Source organism: Misgurnus anguillicaudatus, chromosome 2 (genome assembly GCF_027580225.2).
Source record: "Misgurnus anguillicaudatus chromosome 2, ASM2758022v2, whole genome shotgun sequence".
In the NCBI taxonomy this organism is placed as follows: domain Eukaryota; kingdom Metazoa; phylum Chordata; class Actinopteri; order Cypriniformes; family Cobitidae; genus Misgurnus; species Misgurnus anguillicaudatus.
In genome coordinates, this window is record NC_073338.2 from 18,582,069 (window position 1) to 18,597,163 (window position 15,095).

At 29.8% G+C, this 15,095-nt stretch overlaps 1 protein-coding gene across 11 annotated transcripts in view; it reads right to left on the reverse strand.

The window, feature by feature from the left end:
- The window catches only part of LOC129441984 (M1-specific T cell receptor alpha chain-like), a 55,535-nt gene that overhangs the window by 16,542 nt on the left and 23,898 nt on the right, over positions 1–15,095 (reverse strand). Inside the window, exon 1 of one of the 11 annotated variants that reach the window (XM_055201746.2) lies at positions 14,890–14,944. The exons of 7 other annotated variants lie outside the window; for them this stretch is intronic. In XM_055201746.2, the coding sequence (XP_055057721.2) occupies positions 14,890–14,929 (40 nt within the window). In that variant the 5' untranslated portion in view covers positions 14,930–14,944. Of the gene's footprint in view, positions 1–9,290; positions 9,427–10,717; positions 10,752–12,695; positions 12,808–14,889; positions 14,945–15,095 lie in introns of those variants that run through there. 3 more of the 11 variants (XM_055201743.2, XM_073874052.1, XM_073874027.1) reach the window with 3 other exon arrangements.

Here is a 15,095-nt window from a genome sequence, read left to right on the forward strand (position 1 = left end):
CTTAAATAGATAGTTTAATGAAAAATAATTCATTATCCATTGTTTGTGCTAGTAATGTGAACTTATATTATTGTTGGAAAATGCGAAACTCTGCAATTAAATTTTAATCATTTATACGTTTCGACCAGCACTGGCCAAACAAAGTTTGTCTTTTCCTCAACTAAAAATAAGCACACACTGTAAAAAATGCAGCATAAAGTTAAGAAAACTTGGTTTTGCAAGTCAATTCAAGTCAATTCAACCTACTATTTTAAGTTTTGGCTTGTGAAAAGATGGCATAACTTAAAAAATTAAGTTAAACAATTTCAACTTGATTTTTATAAGTTAAAGTAACATAAACACATATGTTGATTTGACAAAAATGTGTATTTTTTACAGTGCAGGCTATTAATGTTAATAATAACAACTTTCCAAGAACTACATATGGTATTTCATGATTTTACTATCGTTTTTTGCTTTACATGCTATAGTTTGCCATTTGTCGTGATAAGTTAATGCTTCTAACTTTGCAAAAATAAACTTACTTGATTGTACGACCAGATTGGTGCCCTTGCCAAAGAAAATCTTATAGCCAGTATTCACACAGCATTTTAACATGCATCAAAAAGCCTTGCCCTTTAGCCTCAGATTTAACTGATTTGTACACCATTAAAAACGAATAAAAAAGACTGAAATGAAATAATCTGCATGCATCTAAAACCAAACACAAAACAGCTTATATAATAACTTATATAATTAATTATTAAACTTTTATTCTATGTTACAAAAACTCTCAATATCCAGTACTCTCTAATCCAATCTAAAGTAAAGTAACAAAAAAAATGTTTTTAATGCTGTAATTTATACTTACTTTTCTCAACTCTCAGTTTACTGCAGTTAACATGCTTGACATAATGTACAGTTTATAATTAGGTTTCGACTAGGAAATAATTATTTTTTTCTTTCTGATTTGTTTTCTTTAATGCTATAGTAAACGTTTTTGATACTGATCTAGAAAAAAAAGATTTCTTTACTTTTGAAAACGATCTACAAAAAGTACCTATCTAGCCTATCAAACAGTAACTTCATAAAAAGCCATAAATATGACTGCTACTTAAGCATTTGTTTGGATATTAGTTGATATTAGGGTGGAAACATCCACACTTACTCTGTTGTATTTTGAGTTGAGTCCCTTTGCCGAATATTACTCTAACTCCATCATTTACACAACCTATGACAACATTACAAATACCTAAACTAAACCTCACCACTTGTAATATATTTACACGTCTTTTCTTGTTTCCTTATAGTTCTGGGCAAAGTTAAGATCAGAAGTATACAGAAACAAATTAAAATGCCTAACAATTTAATGATTGTTAAGTTGATTAACTTTTTATACAGAATGTATTCGATTTTAACTATCGCTGATAAGGGGTTTAAAACATTGTAATTTTTGATATGAAGAGATAATGTATTTAAATATTTTCAAAATTTGCATCTATGTTAATGTTTTTATAAATGTAATTGCATGCAAAAAAAAAAAGATAAAACTCACTTGAAAGAACAATTAGTTTGGTTCCAGAGGCAAATGTGATCTTTCTTAGTCCTTCATTCACACAGCATGTGTTCTCATTACAGTAACTTCTCTATTACTGCTATTGCTTATATTTATAACGCACTTACACATTATGAAGGTAATACATAATGCAAAAACTGTAATAGTACAATTTGCACTAATTTGCTGAATCATACCAATTAATCAGTAGGCCATGTATTTTCTGTATTTTTACTAACGTGTCTTTGGTTAAGAAAAGGATTTCATTAATTCATTATATAGAATAAAATGATTATTAATTTGGATTTGTTTTCTTATTTATTAGGTTGTTTTTAGATTTTGAACTGCCTTTTTGGCCATTTTGCGAATTTCTATTATTTATATTGAAAAAATGCAAATTAAAAGATTAATATACATATGAAGTGAAAGTTATTATTATAAAATATAAGCTGACTTACGTGCATTGACAACTAATTTAGTCCCTCTTCCAAATCTGATATTGTTGCCAGTATACACACATCAATTAACCAATGCACAAAAACTGCATGAATATGCCATTGAGGGATCAATGTCAGAACAGTAACTTAAAAATATATTACAAATCACAAGTCAATATCATAAAGATCAACATTAACGTACTAATGTGTATATTGAACACTACTTTATACTCACTAATCTGAACTTTTAACTGGGTCCCACTTCCAAATATGACTTTTCCTATTCCTGTTGATGTCACACACTGACATACACTCCATCAATAACTACATATACGTCTACTGTATAACTGACAGTCTATCAATATACTTATATAATTAGGACTCTGAGTACCACTGCAAACTATCACCAAAGTTAAAAAAACCTACATAGACCAAACTAACTTATGTGTCCAAGACTTTTATCTTTGTGTTTTGGCACGGCCAACACAAATATCTTTTTCATTTTTTTAAACTGTTGTTTGTAACAGCATAAAAGTCTGTAATATATAAATTCTAAAGAAATTATAGGCCTAAATGAAGCTAAATGTTTTTGCTTAAAAATAAATACTTACTAGCTACAACTCTCAGTTTTGTTCCTTCTCCGAAAATGATTTTTAGTCCACCACTTGTCACACATTGCCAAAGTCTTAAACAATAACATGACTATCGAGAACTTATGTAGAGTAGTACGTTTCTGGATGTTTCCGAATTAATGTAAAATCCAATCGCTAATTAACTGGCATTCATACATGATGTATGGCTTGACCAGCCAAATACTTTTTGGTACTTCTAATTAATAACTTTTTAAAGTATTTACTGTATGTTAAAGGGTTATTGCTAAGGTCATTAACTTAAGGAGACCTACAAAAACCTTAGCCTAATAGTACAGTACTTGAACGCAAATATACATGTTTTGATTTAGTTTCAATTTGACCATAAACGATTACAAATTACATGATTATGTATAAATATAAAAAGTTTGAGGAATTAAATTGACTTACTTGACTGAACAGTAAGTTGAGTACCACTTCCAAATATGATCTTTACACCAGCAGTCACACAGCTATCTAGCTAACTACAAAAATGTACTATATAACTTGCAAACAAAATATTAGTTTAAGGACATAATTTTCTTTTAAAATCTAATTTTGTAAGTGAAATTGTTAATGTTACATTTGATGTTACATAAATGTTACATTTGAATTGTTATACATTTTTCTATTTTTTGCATGGGGTCAACAGTGTACATAGATTTATTCTCACCCCTATTGACCTTTTCTGTCAATTTAGGTTTGCTTTGCTTTTTAAGTGTCTTTAAGACAATTTGGAACTTTTTTACATTTTTGTTCAGATACCACAAAAGAAAACAAAAAGTTTGGTCTTACGAGATTCCACAGTTAGCTTCGTCCCATCTCCGAATATGATCTTGTTATAATTCACACACTAACGAAACCCTCAGCGAAAACTATCAACACTCTTTCAATGAACGGTGAAAGAGTTAATTATCTTTATACTTTAATTCTGTTCTAATGATTTTGTTATTATTTTGTTATTTATCAGTGTTGGGTGTAAATTACAATTACTTAATTAGTTACTGTAATTAAAATGTAAAGTTAGGGATTACTCTTATTTTTTTCTGTAATTTAAGTTACAATTACTTCCGATGTAATTGAAACAAATAAACAGTAATATAATTACACAATTGAAGATTTAATTAGTAACTAGTAATTGGTGTATTTTTTGTGTAACCCCAACAACGCTCAAATTGTGTTACTTTTTTTTTTTTTACATCATAACACATACTGAATATGTGACTCTAGGTCATGAAATTCCAAAAATATTTTGTTAATGCAATAAAAAAGACTTTGAAATGTTCTGAAATATATAAATGGTACTTACTGGAGTAAACAGTTAGCTGTGTTCCCTGACCAAATATAATCTTGTTGCCATAATTCACACTGTGTTAAATACCAGAGCAACAACTTCTGGACTGAAGTAAAATGTTTAGACTCTCATTATTTCTGCTTTTACTTTTTAAAACCAGAAATCTAATAAATGTATGTACAATTCACAAAAACTTGTAGTGTCTTCTGGATATTAACAAGTTTTGAAAATTCTTACTCGTTTCCACACGCAACGTTGTCCCTTTTCCAAAGATGATCTTGTTTGCACCAGTAGTCACACAATACAAATGGCCATCACAAAAACTACTCCAGTTACACGATGGCAAAATAGATCTTATAGTTGAAACATTTCAATAGAAAATCCTTTAATCACTACAATAATTTATGAACAAAATATTTAGTAATGTTTACAATTTATTATTTTGTCGCATAGGTTAGTTTTAATCATTAGAAGTGCGGCAGCAAATATATACTATTATAAAAACTGAGAAATGCCAATATCAATGACCTAACCAATAACATTCAGCATCTGTAACTGTTTGTTTGTAAGTTTTGGTTTGAGAAAGACCTTTATATAGCTTATAACTTATTCTTGCTTAGGCTTTTGCAGTTTCTTTACTTTAAGGAAATGTAAGATAGCATTTTGATGTACAATAAGAAATTATTCTGAATGCAAAATTAATGATAATAAAGAAAATTAATCTTACTAGATTGAACAGTCAGTGTTGTTCCACTTCCAAAAATGATCTTGTTGTTGCCATAATTCACACAGTCACATACACTTAGACAAAAAGTCTTGCAGGAACCACTTGATCATCCATTTTATGTCAAAAACTGTTTATATTATTGTTGCCCAGCAATAACATTTATACAGGCTAATGTTTAATACTAATCACAAACCTAACTGTTTTGGGCTTTTGTAAAATCACTTGTCATGAATGGTCAGGTCAAGTACTGTTTATTATATTATTGTTATCAAGCTACAACATCTATATAGGCTATTACAACCTGCAACAAATCTAATTATTATTTCATTTTCAACTATCCTTAAATTGGCTCAATGAATGGTGTGAATTTGGGATTGGACTGTTGGTTTGATGGACCATGGCAGACAATGGAAAATTACTTCAAAATACGTTTAAGTAAAGATTGTGTCTCCATTTAAGTTTGTAATTTCCATTACTAAACTGTTTTCAACTATTCATTGCAAAACGCTTAGATGATTGGTTTTATTACACCATTAACACTTTCTCTAAACTACAGTTCACTTAATATTGTCTAAATTAGTGGATTCAAGTAAAGTACGTGTGATCTTTTTTAGCGAATTACCATGGTTTGACCCGTTTATTCACAACTATATTAACAATATAATAAAATGTTTCATACTATAATGCTTTAGTAATTGAATCTGCAAATAAAAATTAAAAATCAAGAAAAACATTTCTTACTGGTTTCAACTGAGACAAAAGTTCCACTTCCAAAAATGATTTTGTATGTGCCAGAAGTCACACAATGCTCAAGCTCTTAGCAAAAAGCCAAGATCCACGACTCATAGAAAACAGCGTTTAGATTGCGTTTGATGATTTATGGGAATCATATGTGCGCTTTAAAGTGGAGTGTGTAATTTTTGAACGATCTGCTTCACCAAATTGATTGCAAAAACATAACAGGTTTCTTTCCCATCTGCCATGGTCCATCAAGCTAATAATCACATCAAAACCTTACATCAAATTTGCTATGCCAGGATAGTTAGGGTGCTTAATCTATCAATAGCTTTGGTGTAAGCTTGACTGTATATTATATACATTTTATCAATGCACTATAAAAAGTGAAAATTGGAAATACTTAAAAAATAATACTCCCATCTCTTTAAGTGAAAAGTTTAAGGTGAATAGTTTTGAGACTAAAGTGAGAGAATTTAAGTAAAAAATTGTAGGTATTGAAGTAATTTAAATTAATCCAACTTTCACTTTTTACTGTGTGTGAATTCGGAAGCGAATTAAAATGTTTTGCTTAAAATAAAGATACTTACTAGCTGTAACTGTCAGTTTAGTTCCTTTTCCGAAAAAGATTTGTCTTGCACTAGTTGTCACACACTGCCATTACCATAAACAATAACCTGACTATCCCAAGTTTATCTAATACATACAGTTCTAAATGTTTCTGAAAAACTATTTTTGCACACTGACATTAATAAAAGTGATACGTTTATTGGCATTCACGCTTAACTGTCCATATACTTTTTGGGGCATCAATACAATAATTTTTTAATGTATTTATGTCAAAATTCCGTTCTTTACCATGTGACACATTTGTAACATTCGATCTTTTAAAATAAGGTTTACATAAAGCCTAGCCTAAATAATAACTTAAATATCAATTTTGAATTTAGTTAACCAAATAAAAATTACAATGTCAGCATATACAATTTAGATTAATTAAATTCACTTACTTGAATGAACAATAAGTTGAGTACCACGTCCGAATACAATCTTTACACCAGTATTCACACAGCTATTTAGCTAACTACAAAAACTACAACAGATTTGTGTAAGGGCATCATTATCTTTTTAAATCAAACTATGAAGATATGTCTAAATTATTAGATCCCTTACATAGCAGTGTTTAATCAGCTATGTAACTAAATAAATGTTTTGTTTAAATTGTTTTACATGTTTCTACTAAAAAGACAGCAGTGTGAATTACTGATTCATTTTCACCCCTTTTGACCTTTTCTGACAGTTTTGTCTGTTTTGCTTTTTAAGTTTCTTTAAGACAATCTAAAACACTATTTAACATTTTGTGTTAACATTTAATTCAGATACTTTTGGGAAAAAAAGTTTAGTCTTACGAGATTCCACGGTTAGCTTCGTCCCATCTCCGAATGTGATCTTGTTATAATTCACACACTAACAAAATCCTTAGCAAAAACTCTTGAAACATTTAGCTGTGAAGGAGTTTATTATATTCCTACACTGTAAAAAATGATATTATATCAACATATATTTTTATGTTAATTTAACTTAAGTTACTTCAACTTAGTCACAATTTAAAAAGGTAGGTTCACTTGCATAATTAAGTTGTTTAAACTTCATGCTGCATTTTTTATCATGTACTTACCTTCTGTTAGAATTGTTTTGTTATTATTGTGTTTGTTATTTATGATAGTCAGATAAGACATATTTTTATAGCATACACTGTAAAAAGTGTATGCTATTAAAATTTCACCTTAGTTTCACTTTAGGTGAATAAACTTGATTGAAACATTAAAACATTAACATTTTTAGAAATGTTAACAATTGAAGTTGATCAAACGTTTCACTTTACAGTGTAACTTTGATTTGGGAATATGTGATTCTCGGTCATGATTCCAAAAACATTTTGTTCATGCAGTACTTTGAAATGTTCTGAAATATAAAAATACATGGTACTTACTGGAGTCAACAGTTAGCTGTGTTCCCTGACCAAATATAATCTTGTTGCCATAAGTCACACTGTGTTAAATACCAGAGCAACAACTTCTGGACTGAAGTGAAATGTCTAAACGCTCATTATTCCTGATTTTACTCTTTTAAACCTGACACTTAATGAATCAATCTACAAAAACTTGTAGTGTTCTGTGGACATTAACAAGTTGAACTTAAAAAGAACTTACTTGTTTCCACACGCAGTATTGTCCCTTTCCCAAAGATGATTTTGTGTCCACTAAAAGTCACACAATACAAATGGCCCTCACAAAAACTACTGCAGTTACACCACGGCAAAACAGATCTAATAGTTGAAAACGCTTCAATCACTTAAATGTAATAATGTTTATTGACATAAAAATAGTTTTTTAATCATTGTATTAGTTATTTATTTACTTTCAAAGTAGTGTTTTTATACAACCACAGGTCATTTTAATCATTAAGAGTTCTGCCGCCAATATAATATTAAGAGGCTAACTTTACAAAAATAGTATTATTTTTGCTGTGCCTGCTAATGTTATGCAAGAAGAGAAATACATGACCTAATCCTAAACATTTACATTAACCATCAGCAAATGTTTGATTGTCAGTTTATGTTTTAGAACGACTTTTATATTTAATAGCTTGCAACTTATTAACTTACTGTAACTTATTTTTTTGTAGTTTCTTTACTTTGAGTAAAGGACAAATGGCCTTTTGAAGTAAGATAAGAAACTATTATGCAAAATTAATTTATGAACTGAACCAATCCTGCATTACTGTAAGAACATGTGTGATAAATATGATTAAAAAAACTTACGAGATTCAACAGTCAGTATTGTTCCAGTTCCAAATATGATCTTGTTGTTGTTATAATTCACACAGTAATACTGACTCAGACAAAAAGTGTCTTGAAGGATGCTGATCAGCCACTGTATATACTGTCAATATACTGTGCATTTTATCCTTTAAAAACTTGTTAACTACTAACTGATCAGTCACGAATACAACTGTTTTGGGCTTTTGTTAAAAATTGCTTGTTATAATGAATTGTCAGGTCAAGTTTATTATTGTGATATTATTGTGATTGAGCAATAACATCTATATATGGCTATTACAAACGACAACAAATCTAATATATATTTTTTCCATTTTTAACTATCTTGATATAACATTGGTTGAGAGAATGGTGCGAGTTTTAGATTGAACTACTGGTTTGAAGGACCGTGGCATTACTTTAAATACTTTTTAAGTAAAGAGTCTAATTGTGTCTTCATGATACTTTGTATTATTGCACTGTTAACATTCCCATTAATCTACACTCAGTATAGTAGATTTAGCTGCGACTGAAAGACTGAAAAATGTCTTACTTGATTCAACTGAGAGCAAAGTTCCACTTCCAAAGAAGAGTTTGTATCCGCTGCCAGACACACACTGCTAAAGCTCTCAGCAAAAAGCAAAGATCTAAGGGTCCCGGAAAATAATGAAATTCAGACCCTGTTTTAGTATTTTTTTGAAATCTTATATGTGCGTTATGGTGAAGTGTGTAATTTCTGCACCAAATGCATTTGCAACATAACAGGTTTTCTTTCCTATCATCTGTTGTGGTCCATCAAACCATTAATCCCATTACAAACCCTTAGCAAACTTTGCTATAGTGGGCTAGTTGGGTTGCTTGATTGAACAAAGGTTTACTTTACATTTTTTAAGAAGACTCTAACTAACAATAGCTGACTTAAGCTTGACGCAGCTAAAATAAAATGGGAATTAAGCTAGTTACTGATAATTGCAGTAATTTTAATGCTTTACAATAATGGGATTCGTCCAAAAGGTATGGGCTGGACAGCATTAGTTTTCTCAGATGTAGAAGAGGTAAAAATTGTTATTTAGAAAGAAAATATATAGCAAATCACAAATCTGCTTTACTTACTTGATTCAATGTGCACTTGGGTTCCTCTTGCAAAGATTAACTTGTAATTGTTATTCACACAGACCGTAGCTACATAACAAAAACCTACATCGCCCAAATGAACTAATGCGTCCACGATCATATTCTGCCATTGCAAACAGAAATGAATTGTCGTTTACGCATTAAGTTGCGTTAAGTGAATTATGCCAATACGTATTCTGCCAAAGTTATTTATTATGTGAAATATAAAATATTTTATATGATCTTTAAATAGAACCTGAATGTTTGTATTCATTTTAAAGGATAATATTAAAGATAAATAAAAATAATGAGTTGGATGAAGGCACTTACTTGACTGAACAATAAGTTGAGTACCCGTTCCAAATATAATCTTTGCACCAGTAGTCACACAGCCATCTAGCTAACTACAAAAATTTGCTTTGTAACTTGGCAAAGTGATTCTTTCTGAAGCATTGTTAGCGTAAATTATGAAAGTTATAATTCATAACAGATTTTTTTAATATTATTCTTAACACTTTTGGCCTGATTTGACTGTTTTGCTTGACATGTTTATTTGTGCACCAGACATTTAATAATTTTAAACACAATCTACAAAAACTTGTTTTCTGGACACAAACAAGTTGAACTTTTAAATATCTTACTTGTTTCCACACGCAACTTCGTCCCTTCTCCAAAGATAATTTTGTTTGCACCAAAAGTCACACAATACAAACATCCTTTATAAAAACTACTTCAGTTACACGATGGAAACACTGATCTGATAATTGAAACGTTTCAATAGAAAAACGTTCAATCACTCAATTTATAAATAGGTAAGGTAATTATTAAAAGTTCAGAAGCAAATTTTTAATATTAATAAGCTACAAAAATTAAAACATACACATTCAGCATCAGTAATTTTTTGTAAGTTTTTGGTTTGAGCAACATTTTTATATTTAATAGTTTAATAGTAACTTAGAATTCTAATAAATGCTAATAAAAAGCTGAAAAGAGAAAATTTCTTATTATGTATTAACATAACAGATTAACATTTAGGAAATAAAAAGTTTAAACTTACGAGAATTAACAATCAGCTTTGTTCCATCTCCGAATATGATTTTGTCGTAATTCACACACTAACAAAACCCTCAGCAAAAACTCTAATCTCTCATTCAATGAATGTATATTACAGTGATTGAACAAGAACGTCATTACAAGCTACAGCAAATTTAATATACATTTTCATGTTATTTAAAAATTAAAGATTTTAATTGTGTCATCCTTTAACCTTTTCATTAGAACCGTTTCAATCTTTTAGTGCAACAAGCTGATATGATGTTGAAAATTATTGTTTTTGTATATGAATATACGCCGTAAACTGTACTAAGTGTTCCCTAATATAGTGGATGTAACTTTTTTTTGTGAAATATCATTAATGAGAATCTTACTTGAATTTATATACAGCATTGTCCCTCTTCCAAAGATAATCCTGTCGACCCCCACATTCACACATCAGAAAACACTTTCACAAAAACAAGCTCATTTAAGCACAAGTAATAATATATATCTCTGTGTAAACCATTGCTGTTCTATCAGTTAGGATTTCACATGAAACTTATAAATATAAGTTTAAATTCAAAGATAAAACCTCAAGATAAATGTTGATACTTACTGATTTCAACAGTTAACTTTATCCCTGTCCCAAATATTATCTTGACGTTTGATGTCACACACTGTTTGGACCCTTAACAAATTCATGTTCACTATAGTGATGCCATTACGGTATCTTAATACTTTCAATTACATTAATTAGAATTTCCCCTTATGTAAGTCAATTTAACCTACTTTTTACGTTTTGACATAAGTTGACATAACTTAGAAAAACAAGTTGAATTGAAACTTAATTTTTTAAGTTAAAGTAACATACTGTAAAATAAAAAATGCAGCATGAAGTTAAAACAACTTGGTTTTGCAAGTCAATTCAACCTACTATTTCACGTTTTGACATAAGTTGGTTAAACAATTTCAACTTGTTTTTATGAGTTAAAGTAACATAAAAATATATGTTGATTTGACAAAAATGTGCATTTTTACAGTGACTGTGTTTAAAGTGTTTACGGTGTTTACAGTGTAATGAATACTTTATGTATTTAAATAAAAAATATTGTCTTACGTGGTTCTATGAATAATCTTGTCCCTGATCCAAAGATGAACTTTCGTGTAGCATCATTCACACACTGATAAACTTCTCTTCAAAAAACTACTTGGGGACAGCAAGGGCTGTGTTTCACATTATTGAATTCTCTGAAAAATCTTAAGCCTTATATAAAGTGATAGAGAAAATTTGTCTGTCAATAATCCTTTTAAAATTATGTCACTGATGGCTATTTTAATAGTTTTAACTACATCTCGTGTATTTGAAATACATTATTTGGAAATCTCTTTTTAATTATGAAGGTTTTGAATTGACTTGGTGATTAACAGCTATAATGGCAGACCTATATATTTTATTTTTTAAGTTTTAACACATATAGTTTGTACACTTTTTCAAATAAAGAGCCCAAAATGTTTCTTGTCAAGCTGAATGGTTCAATAAAGAACCTTTAACATCCAAAGAACCTTTCTGATTGTTTGTAGTGGAGAAAGGTTGAAAAGAAAGAAATGATTCTTTGACTAAGAACTTTTTTTGGGGAACAAACATGGTTCTTATGTGGCATTTGCTTTAAAAAGCCCTATTAGAACTATAAGATTGACTTACTTGAAAGTACGTACAATCTGGTCCCGCTTCCAAAATAAATTTTCTGAGCCCCAACATTCACACACTAACTAACCACACAACAAAAACATTTGCTATTATGTCAATGTAAGTCTTATCGAACAACTCCTATCATCTTATACTGAGAATAAATCCTGATTTGTTAATCAATAAATTATTATAAATGACAAAGTCATTATAGTTCAGTGGCAGTGTTTGGTTTCATTTAATAATAAGCTTTTCTGGATAATTATTGTGTAGACTGTGATATTAGTTACATGTTATTATTGCTAGATTTTAATAAAATAGGAATTTAAAGTTCTTACTTGATTCAACTTTTAATGTTGTTCCTTGACCAAAGATTATCTTAGTCCCACTAACATCCACACAACAGCAACAATCTACACAAAAACTAGACCAGTTTCCAGAAACTGAGGACCAACCTATTTTATGTATACTTACAGTATGTATGTATATGGTGATAACTACAAACTGTACAATAATAACTCATGTAAGTATGATTATTGTAAGGCTTAGGTATTAATTTGAGTACTGAGCATTTTACAAAAAAGTCTGTTATTATTACTATATTACTACTTGCGGGTTATATTTTAGATTGTAACGTAAATGATCGATTTCTAAACATTTTTATATAAAACAAATTGCCTTACTTGACTGTATATATAATATTGTTCCTTTTCCAAAATGAATCTTCCGAGTCCCATCATTCACACACTTACAAACCACCCAACAAAAACATGCTTTCATGTCATTGTCAATTAAAGTCTTATTGATCAAGTCTTAAAGCCCTAATATATGAATAAATGACTTTAAATGACATAGAGATATACTTGAATTGCAGTTTTCGTCTTTTTACATTTATTAAGCAGAATTTTGAGGGAATTACTATAGAGACGGTATGTGATAATAACGTTATATTTGTGATAAATCTATGTAAATATGTATTAAATTTATATGAAAGTCCTTACTTGATTCAACATTTAAAGTTGCTCCTTGACCAAAAATGATCTTTCTCCCACCAGCATCCACACAATAGCAACAATCTATACAAAAACTAGACCAGTTTCCAGGAATTGAAGACTAACTTTTTATATATAATGTATGAGTTAATAACTCTGTGATTGTTGTAAGGCTAAGGTTTTAAATTGAGTAGTTTGGGTTTTAAACTCTTTAGTCTTGAGTGTTACATGAATTAATTGATTGTAAAGTGAATTATTGTTTTAAAAAATGGTCTTACTTGACTGTACATATACTGTTGTCCCTTTTCCAAATTGAATCTTCCAGCTCCCATCATTCACACACTAACTGACCTCACGACAAAAACAGTGTTTCATCTAAGAGGCCATATGTAAACTTATATGGACTTTTTACACCATTTAACATTTAAACATTTGAGCATCTTTTGTTATTTTTTGTTAACTTTTGTGTAGGTGCTTTCCAAACCATGTTTGTTTTGTTTTGTTTAATGTTTGGTGTATATGGATTTAGATAACGCTGCTACAAAATGATTACACTAAAGGCAAACAATGCTAAATTACTGAAATGTGTAGTGCAAAGACAAACAAAATGATTTAAATACTCACTGTAATTGACAGTCAGTGTTGTGCCCTGACCGAATATCATTTTGTTTCCAAGTGTCACACAATAACGCACACCGTAGCATTATCTAATGTTTCATTTTGATAGCAATTTAATAAGGGAAAAGGGATTATTTTGACAAATGTATGTTTTATATGTATCATAGTATCTTCAAAATCACAATTTTTTAAAGTGTTTCACTATCCTGGTATAGTAAAATACATTGTTTTGTTTTACTTAAACAGTATTTTCAAATTTTATTGTAGGTCAGAATCTCTTTGTGAAAACATTTAAAAGATGACTTAAAACCTGCTGAAGTGTTTGATAAATAAAGCAATTTTAAGTGTATGTACTTACTTGAAAGAACAGTCAATGATGTTCCAGAGGCAAACAATATTTTGTTGCTTGATAAAGTCACACAGTAGCTAACACCTCAGCGATTACTAAGACTGCTCTAGTAAGTGTTCAACGAAAGAGTTTAAGAAAATACATAATATTAGCATTTATTTCTTAAAAAATAAGTAAAGTCTAAGTGTGCCATGGCAGGATTTTATATATTTGGATACTATGCATCTTGGTCTAAACTATAACTGTTGTGTAACAATAATGTCATATAGTTATTATATTATTAGTGTCATGTTGGAAGGTAAAAAGGAAACATATAAACTACAAGTAGACTTACTTGACTTAATCAGTAATTGTGTGCCTTTTCCAAAAATGATCTTTTCTAATCCAACATTCACACAACGAGAAGTGACATTACAAAAATCTCAAGAGAAACGTTTTTCGGGATTGAATGTTGTCCAGCCCTATTCCTCACCTCAAAGACTGATTTAAGGGTTTTTAATTACTACAGTGTAAAGATTCACAGTCTGGGTTAAGTTGTACATCAAAATAAAAATGATAAAATGCAGCTCATCAGCTGGGAATAAACTTACGTGACTCAACTGTCAATTTTGTTCCTGTTCCAAAGATAATCTTCCCAAATCCCCCAGTATTCACACAACAAGAAACTACATAACAGAAACCTGCCTAGCCAGGAAATAATCTCCCTGCAAATATTGTGAAGACTTCAATGGGAACTTAAATATTTCATCAGTTCATTCTGTAACAAATCTATAAATAAATACGGTCTAACCAATACACACCATGTTTTATCATGCAGTGTAACTTATATTTTCTATATACGCAAAATATTTGATAAATTCAAAGACTGTCAAAGTTCGTTCAAATCTATGTTATAAATGAAATAGATTTAAGCAATACCTGAATCAACAGTAAGTTTTGTTCCTTGGCCAAATATCATACGTCCTGCTGTATTAGACACACATTGTTTTACAGCTTCACAAAAACTATGACTATTTATAAAGTGATGGGTGCCGCTGTTTTTAAAAGTACAACTTGTACGTTTTGTCTTGGTAATATGTCTAATATTCAGAAGCAATATTGCACTTACGGAAAAGTTTACTGCA